At 43.4% G+C, this 9151-nt stretch overlaps 1 protein-coding gene across 4 annotated transcripts in view; it reads left to right on the forward strand.

The window, feature by feature from the left end:
* Nucleotides 1-8661, forward strand: part of fgfr1a (fibroblast growth factor receptor 1a) — a 32381-nt gene extending 23720 nt beyond the window's left edge. Inside the window, exons 9-19 of one of the 4 annotated variants that reach the window (XM_062542558.1) lie at nucleotides 130-274; nucleotides 1460-1650; nucleotides 2311-2456; nucleotides 3003-3124; nucleotides 4197-4307; nucleotides 5154-5344; nucleotides 5763-5885; nucleotides 6002-6072; nucleotides 6218-6355; nucleotides 6660-6765; nucleotides 7092-8661. In XM_062542558.1, the coding sequence (XP_062398542.1) occupies nucleotides 130-274; nucleotides 1460-1650; nucleotides 2311-2456; nucleotides 3003-3124; nucleotides 4197-4307; nucleotides 5154-5344; nucleotides 5763-5885; nucleotides 6002-6072; nucleotides 6218-6355; nucleotides 6660-6765; nucleotides 7092-7268 (1521 nt within the window). In that variant the 3' untranslated portion in view covers nucleotides 7269-8661. Of the gene's footprint in view, nucleotides 1-129; nucleotides 275-1459; nucleotides 1657-2310; nucleotides 2457-3002; nucleotides 3125-4196; nucleotides 4308-5153; nucleotides 5345-5762; nucleotides 5886-6001; nucleotides 6073-6217; nucleotides 6356-6659; nucleotides 6766-7091 lie in introns of all 4 variants that reach the window. The other 3 variants (XM_062542557.1, XM_062542555.1, XM_062542556.1) reach the window with 3 other exon arrangements.
* Nucleotides 8662-9151: the final 490 nt, after the last annotated feature.

Below are 9151 nucleotides of genomic sequence, written 5' to 3' on the forward strand. Positions count from 1 at the left end.
TGCTGGTGTCCTTCCTAACTCAGCCCTTCTCTCTCTCTCTCTCTCTCTTGGGTTCTTCTCTCTCCCTCCCTCTCTCCCTCTCTCTCTCTCTCTCTTTCTTGTGGGTCTTTTCCTATTGTTTTCTTCTAGACTGCTGGCCTTAACACCACGGACAAGGAAATGGAGGTCCTGCAAATAAAGAATGTGACTTTTGAGGATGCTGGGGAGTATACCTGCTTGGCGGGGAACTCTATTGGGCACTCTCACCATTCTGCATGGTTGATTGTCTATAAAGGTATCTAAGGTTCTTTCACGGTTCCTTTTCCTCTTCTGTGCCCTCTGCCAAATCTCCCACGCTGGCCTCACAGATGTTGTCACACTTTAGAAGGACAACAGCTTTTTGTCGCATTTTAAGAATCCCACATTTCTGTAGAACAGCAAGCTGCCCAACTGGTTGAGACGACCTTGTCAGTCACCCATGTGGAATTCTTTGCATTCAGCACACAAACGCACAGAATACACACTCACAGATAAAGAGGGCACCTTATATTTATGGCTATAATGCCATTTGGATCTCTTCATTAGTGGGGATATGCCTATCTCCTTGAAGCTAGACCTGTCTGTTAGGTGCTAGAGCAGTGCAGGTCAGTGTGCGTTTCTAAAAATGGCTTCCTGTCGTCATCCCCTGCTCCTTTACCTCTGCATGGTCCCTGTGCATTTGCTGTCTAATGGGATGGCCTGTGACAAGACAAGACATCCCTCTCTCATGCTCTGCGCTAATGAGATCAATGCATGTCAAATACTGTCCTAACAAAATGGGCCATTGCTGTCCGTAAGAGAATGCAAGATGGATTTGGCCTTATATGGGGTTTGGCATTGGGCATTGAGCTTCACTCCAGTACATTCCTCTTCCTCTTTTATATAAAGTCCTATTATATAAAAAAAAAATTGACGATACAGAGTCTTGTGTTTGGAATTTCAGTTGGACAAGAGTTCCAAAGAGTGTTTCAGTGCAATCTGCATTTCACTTGTGAAATGCAAATGAAATCATCTTTGAGTTCTTGTTGTTGGTAATCCAATGTTTCGCTGTGCAGTGAGTGCTTAATACGAGTTGGATTATCATTTTGCTTGTCGGTCATACTCCAAACACAAGCAGTTGTCTCTGTCTATTTCTAGTCTTTTCTGCAGCATTTCTAAACTTAACTTATATCTCTAATTTGCTCAGAAGTTTTAGTAGAAATCCTTTTCTATTTCATCTGTCTCTACAGATGTACTGTTATCTGTTATCTTTACAATAGAAATTCTATATGTTAGAAGTTAGTTATCTTTTATACGAGTCTGTGTCTGTCTGAGGGATACCATCTATGTATTTAAACTAGTTAATAACTCATTAAGAGTCTTGGTTGTGTTAGCGTGGCGTGTGGCTACTGGCTAGTGCTGTGCAGTGCATCTAACTGTGTTTACTTCTTGTGGGATGAAGCCGAGCCTCCGTCTCCACTGCCCAATCAAACCTATCTGGAGGTGCTGATCTACTGCGTGGGCTTCTTCCTCATCTGTGTGATGGTGGCCATCGCGGTCATCGCCAGGATGCACAGCTCGTCCAAGAAGAGCGACTTCAACAGCCAGCTAGCCGTGCACAAGCTGGCCAAGAGCATCCCTCTGCGCAGACAGGTAACAGAAAGTAGATAGGGGGTTTGCAAACTCTTACTCTTTCCTTCTTCTCCACTGGTCTATAAAGAACTTTTATAGATCAGTGTTCTCTCAGAATAGCATCTTAGCCTTTGCCAGATATGATAGATAGATAGATAGATACTTTATTGAACCCCAAGGGTAATTCAAGATATATTTTCATAAATGATTTGATATAATGTAGTTTATGCAGTAGAGTATAGTGAATTGTCATACAGTTTGTTAATACAATGACCTCTAACCTAACATTGGCTCATGAAGAAGACAGATTGACGCAAGGTTATTTTTGGCTGTCTATTTGCCTTTTGAGGTAAGTTATTCCATTAAGGTAAAGGTGCTGATGGTCTGATAATGATACCGTTACTGCTTCTTGGCCAAAGCCATCACACAAATCAGTATCACTTTGAGCTCTCCAATCAACCAATCCATTCATGTAGGCTGTCTTGTATCATGTATCTTTTCACACTTTACACTAAGCTCAATTTGCTTCACCAATCATGCCTTCCCCACCAACAAATAAGGAAACACATGTTGTCTGTTTACCACCCAGGCCCACTTTAGCTGCCCTTTCTCTTCTGTCCAAGCCAGTGTCCTGTGCTTGTGACTGGGGTGGAGGATAACCCAAGTGCTCTGTCCTCACAGGTGTCCGTGGACTCCAGCTCCTCGCTGCACTCGGGGGCCATGCTGGTGCGGCCCTCGCGCCTCTCCTCCAGCGGCTCCCCCATGCTCTCCGGGGTCTCCGAGTACGAGCTCCCCCAGGACCCCCGCTGGGAGCTGTCCAGAGAACGGTACGGACCGGACCAGAACAGGACAGAACAGAACAGAGCAGAACAGAATAGAGCCCTGCCTTTTGGGAAGAGTTGTACAAATCTGACTTCAGAAAGTAAAAGTCCTACCATGTATCGGTTGTACCTTTGCACTGAACACGGGTGATTTCAGTAATTAGCTCATCTACCTGTCTGAAGAGTTGGACGAGTTTGATTCAGTTGATTTAGTGAATGAATGAAGCAAATATGTGGCAGGACTTTTACTTTCTGAAGCCGGATTTTTACAACTCTGCTTTTGGGATTATTTTCAGACATTTATTTAATCATTTGTAAGAGACCGTGTCCATGAATGTTGCCATTTGATGCTATGTACAGTGCCAGAGAGCTAATTGGGTCTACATCTACAGCCTCGTGGCAGGTCCCATGAATTGAATATTCACTTTATGACCAGAAATACATACCATAATACAAATTTCATGCAAGGACGACAGACACAGGGACACACAGTTCATCTTGTATTACATGTCTCACTTTCAATGTTTCTCTTTTCTCCCTGGTTTTGGGTAGGCTCGTTCTCGGGAAGCCTCTGGGTGAAGGTTGCTTTGGCCAGGTGGTGATGGGAGAGGTCATGGGGATGGATAAAGACAAGCCAAATCGTGTCAGCAAAGTGGCAGTCAAGATGCTCAAATGTAAGTTTGTCACAATGGCCATGAAAATGGCGCCAACAATGAAAGTGACAGTAACACATAGATCAACCGACCTAACTGCTATTATGTATTATGCATCATAGAATACAACATAGGGATCATACTACATTGCCAACTGAGTACAACCCTCGCAGTTGGCTACCCACTTAGTTACACCCATTATTTCCAATACTAACTTATGTGTATACTATATTCATGTATTTATAAAACAATATAGCCAAAGAGAGTATAGAGTAGCTTGAGTGGTTCCATCTGGGTGAAGTGAACTTTTGGAGTGCTCGCCATGCTTTAGCACCGGTATTTCACATTTAATGTCTTATAGCTTAGCATAGGTAGCATTCTACATTGCCAAGGAAGTACAACTGAGTGCAACCTTTTGTGGTTGGTTACCCACTTTGTTACACTCAATATTTCTTAGATAAAAAGGGCATTGCTGCACTTTGGCTCGTGTTTAAAAAGGAAATCAGTCATTTAAAGTCTGAAACTGTTGTGGTAATGGCAAACCTCCAGTAATTCGGTGGATCAACACAAGCATCTGCAGCGTCAGTCCCACTGGGAGAGTCAGCTCGGGGCAGTCTCGCTGGTGGAGCGTCTCTTCCTGGCAACAGGCCACCGCGCAGGAGACGGACCGGAGTAAAAATTTACGAGAGGCCCTGATTTAAAATGTATGACGGTCCCCATAAAACCGGAGATGCACTGTTAAGGGGGAAGGATGAGGAAGGGTTTGCTGTCTCTTTTTTATTCTCACACTGGAAAAGGCTTAGGTCCAAAAAGTTCCAACTGTGAGGCTTTTAGGTCAGTACATTGTGAAACGATAAAAAGAGATAGAAAAGAATATCTAGCATAAGCTGTACTGTAGCTCATTAAATTAATGTATCTTTACCTAATATCAAACCGAATATTAATTCATTTCCAAAATCTTCATCTATCCATTTCTCAAACCTTCATTTTACGCTGATTCATTAATGTGATCTATTGAAGTGGGTACCTTATGACAGATAATATTTTTGTGTCACTGGTCTCAACTCGGCAAATACTTTTGTTACCCCTGCAGCTGATGCCACAGAAAAAGACCTGTCGGACCTAATCTCGGAGATGGAGATGATGAAGATCATTGGAAAACACAAGAACATCATCAACCTGCTTGGAGCCTGCACACAAGATGGTGAGACACTGATAAGAAATTGAGAACAAAGAATGATAGGAGAACGTGAGATGCTGCCCAGATAGAGAAACACAAAAGTATATCAAACATTGATTCCAAAAAGCCATTCTGGAAAAGGGTTTTGAAAAGTTAAAAGTAAACATTATCCACTTAATGGGCAATTAATGCAAATGGAGAAAGTGATGTCCAAAGTCACATGGTCCAAGAGTTGAGATGGTGGACAGAGGGATCAGCAGGTTCAGATGACCACGGCCAAGTGTGTAGAATGGGAGCTGTAAGAGCTTCCGACACCAGCTTCCTGAGCTCTCTGCAGGACATGGCTCCCGCTGCCAGATCTGCCATTTCACTCAAATCTTCCCTGACAAGCCTTGGCAGTGGCGCAGCGCTCTCCGCGGAGCAAGACCATTACTCCAGGAGCAGCATCCCGCCTCAGCCATGTTCCCCAACGCCAGACTAATACAGAAAACATGACCCGAGTCTCCACACTCCTCCACCTGTTTGGCCGGAGCCATTATGCAACTGGAACATGCCAAGGCCTGCTGGCCAACGCAGTCGTATTTCTGTCCAATTGCTCTCATCTTTGGCTGGGTCTCAATCGTGCTCATCGGTCCGATCGGACATAGTTTTCACATCTGTAGTACGCTTGCATATGCAGTGCTGAATTTGAATTTTTGTTTATAAAAAAAAACAGAGAGAGCGATGAATTATTCATGTTTCCGGAACATGTATTTTTTTCTTATTCATTGTTTCCTGAACAAAAAAATGTTTCCTCTTTCAACACTCGTTATTGTAATGCATGACTATGTTGGAGATGCAAGCCAGTAAAGCTGAGTGTCCTATCCCCAGGTCCACTCTATGTGATTGTGGAGTTTGCCTCTAAGGGCAACCTGAGGGAATACCTACGGGCTCGTCGTCCTCCCGGGATGGAGTACTGCTACAACCCAGACCAGGTGCCCGTGGAGAACATGTCCATCAAAGATCTAGTGTCCTGCGCGTATCAAGTGGCACGAGGCATGGAGTATCTGTCATCTAAAAAGGTAATGTTCCCTAATCACATTTCATGTCATTAATGTCTGAAAATGTATACGCTATGTAGTGTATAAAGTTAAAGCGGACTGGTATATAGAATTTGTTATTTAGCAGACGATTTTATCCAAAGCAACACATTGTATGTGTGGGTTTGGGAAATGAACCTGGCAAATACCAATAGTCATGTGATAGTCAGTGATGTTACCACTGTGATGTTGCAACCAATAGTCTGTGATGTTACAACCGATAGTCAGTGATGTTGCCACATTTCTCCCAGGCCCACTACAGAACACATGCGATATCTCTTGAGGTTGAACAGGCTCTATAGAGCACTTGTGTCTGTTGATGTGTTTGGAGGTGGGTTGAACAAGATGGGTTGCAGGGCGTAGTCCATGCTAACTTCTGTCCCATTTCCGGCCCTTGCAGTGTATACACAGGGACCTGGCTGCCCGCAATGTTCTGGTCACGGAGGACAATGTTATGAAAATCGCAGACTTTGGTTTGGCACGAGATATTCACCACATTGATTACTACAAGAAGACCACCAATGTGAGTAGGACACGACCGGCCGTCAGAACCCGAGCTGGGGAAGGTTATTCTTCTCGCACGTTGGTTGTCTCCGTGTAAATTATGATTTGGTCTAAAGTGGAGTGTTCTTCCTGCAGGGTCGTTTGCCAGTGAAGTGGATGGCCCCGGAAGCTCTCTTTGACAGGATCTACACGCACCAGAGCGACGTGTGAGTGTTGAACGTTTTCTGTGTATTCTGTGTTTTCAGTTAGAAACGAGTCCGATGGGTCAAGCTGTCTGTCGAGCCTGATCTACATTCTTTAATCATTTTAGTCCTGTAATCAAGACTGACTGGCATCTGGTGGTTTTTTCAGGTGGTCTTTTGGGGTGCTCCTCTGGGAGATCTTTACTCTGGGGGGCTCCCCATACCCCGGCGTCCCTGTGGAGGAACTCTTCAAGCTGCTAAAGGAAGGCCATCGCATGGACAAGCCCTCCACCTGCACCCATGAGCTGTAAGGCCCGATCCAATCTAGGGTTTCATCCGAATGTGTAACAAATCTAAATCCAGAGTTTGTTTGTGCTTATCATGTAATCAAATGTAATTGTTAGTTAGTCTGTATCACGACTTTCTGGAAATTTGCAAATACACTCAGATGGTGATTTGAATAGTCCAAATACACATTTGAGTAGCCTTCAGAATGCACAGAAGTATACTACAGTATACTTGTCAAGTAGACTTTCCTCTCCTTGTTGCCTTGCTGTTCTTGCTGTAGTCCCCATCCTCTCAGCCTAACAGAGTCTCTTTCTTGATGTCAGGTATATGATGATGAGGGACTGCTGGCACGCGGTTCCTTCTCAGAGACCAACATTCAAACAGTTGGTGGAGGATCTCGACCGGACGCTTTCCATGACCTCCAATCAGGTCAGTCACAATTGCAACATACGAGATGTATTTGCTTTGACAATGAAAATACTGCCAAACAACTCTAAACCACCATTGACAATGTTCTACATTGTTTCAGAAAACCCATCAGAAAAATGTTGTCACGTAACATTAGGGATGTTTTTTGTCTATTTGTATCTGGAGTTCTTTACTTGAGTCAGGAGACAGGCCCTGTCGTAAATAAGAGTTTGTTTGATCAAGTACTTTATTCATCCCCGAAGGAAATGTTGGCTTTCTTTTGTTCTTGCCTGTTTAAATGGTGGTTCATTTTATTTTATTTCATTTTTTACTGATGTCTTTTGCAGGAGTATCTGGACCTCTCTATTTCTCTGGACCAGTACTCTCCCAGCTACCCGGACACACGCAGTTCTACCTGCTCATCAGGGGAGGACTCTGTGTTCTCCCACGAGGCCGGCGTGGACGAGCCCTGTCTGCCAAAGTTCCCTCCTCACCCCAGCAGAGTGGCATTCAAGAAGCGCTGATGATTCAACGCTATCTCCCTGTTTGTTTTTCTTTTTTTGGTCTCTGCTCTGCAGATACCCAACACACTCATGCACACAGCAAAGGACTCAATTAAAACACACATACACATACACACACGCACACACACAATCACTCCCACAGACACTCTGCAAACTTCTCTTTTCACCCCAGAGCTGGACTTCATTGAACTCAGGAGATAGGGCTCAAATTGGGGATGTCAGTAAGCAAGTGTGGTGGAACTGCCTTGATTAAACTTTTAAAAAGAAAAAAGAAAAAAAGTGCTGTTTGGTACAGATGCACCTGACTGGTCAGTGTTTATGCCTTGGTACTCCAACAGAAAGTGCTGCTCCAAGAGACGAAGAGAGAACATAATGGAACCCCTAGATGTTTTTGTTTTTGTTTGTTGTTTGTTTTTTTGTCGTTGTTTTTTTTTGTTGTTTTTGTTTTTTTTGAAGAGCACTGCAGGAGAGATGAAAGGACCACATTCACTCTCCCACTTTACATTCGGTCTCTCCTGTCCGTCACTCAGAACATTCCGCAGGACAGATGTGTATGGAAAATATCGACTGTCAGAGAAAGGGATCACGAAGGACCATTCCTCTCTGGGTTTGCGTTGAGGGATGTCTCGAATGACCCAAAATGGCCAGGCTGTAGTGTTGACTTGAGAGGGTCAGATGGAGCTAGAACGATGGTTCATTTGTAAATACAGCTAGAAATTTATAAATATGAATATATATTTACAGCGTACTCATATTTCTATTATTACATTTGATTCTGTTTGGAACAGTGATACGTTTCATACAAACAAACAGTTCTCAGTAGGGGATTGGGGGTATCAGTTTTGACATGAAATGCGTTGTATGAACTTTGACGTGGCCAGTGTTTTTTTATTTTTTATTTTTTGCTTGTTGTCTGTCCATTTCGCCTTTGCTTTTCCCAAGATCTGATGGCTTCCATTTTCCCATCAGGAAAAATGGATATGGTACGACAATGTATGACCAAAACTGTTTTCTGCTTTCAAGCCACAGTGTCCTGGTATCACATTCTCATTGTCACACAGCTTATGTTATTGTTATTTCTTTTGTACTGTACATGCCCTATGAACACAAAACATGGTTTAATTGTTAAGCTACATCTATAATGTCTTAATACAAAACATTGCTAGGAACATGGGCCTCTAAAACCCAATGCACTCTAACAGTCATAGCCTGCCATATTAGGTATGACTGTATTGCGTGCGTGCGTGTGTATGTGTGTGTGTGTGTGTGTGTGTGTGTGTGTGTGTGTGCATAAACAAGGATGCCATGCATTTGAAGTGGTGGTCCAAGGAAGATACCAAGAATGCTTGTCACCATAAAAGGATTACATTAAATAAAATGCGACTGAAAACAACTCATTAAATCTTTTTCTGTTTGAGAGAACTTCATAAACAACCTCGTAAATAACTCCCCTCTTTTGAGTTTACAACGTAAATCATGTTTACAGGAGTACACGCATAGCCTGTTACGATTCCTCCCATTAAACATGGGTTACTGGAGGCGATTAAATATGATAATGCACTGCTGATAAAATAAGCAACACCTAAGCATGTTTGTGCTGAGCTGTAGCTAGCTGTTAGCATGTTATTTATGGGCTGGTGAATGGCCCCGCTTGCCAGCACTTTGTGCTATCAATCAGACATCCTCTGAGTTGCGCTAACACTCACCCATGCTCTTGGCTGGCCTAATGCCATGTGCTGATGCATCACTTGAAGTGCTCATCTGTAGCAACAGGCGGCTTTCAGCCAAATGACAAAATGTCCGTCCCCTATCAAGAGTGAGCTTTTACTGCCTGATTCAACTGCATTATAGGAGTTCAGATTTGGGAAAGTGACTGATGGTGG

The sequence above is a fragment of the Sardina pilchardus genome, chromosome 8 (assembly GCF_963854185.1).
Source record: "Sardina pilchardus chromosome 8, fSarPil1.1, whole genome shotgun sequence".
NCBI classification, from domain to species: domain Eukaryota; kingdom Metazoa; phylum Chordata; class Actinopteri; order Clupeiformes; family Clupeidae; genus Sardina; species Sardina pilchardus.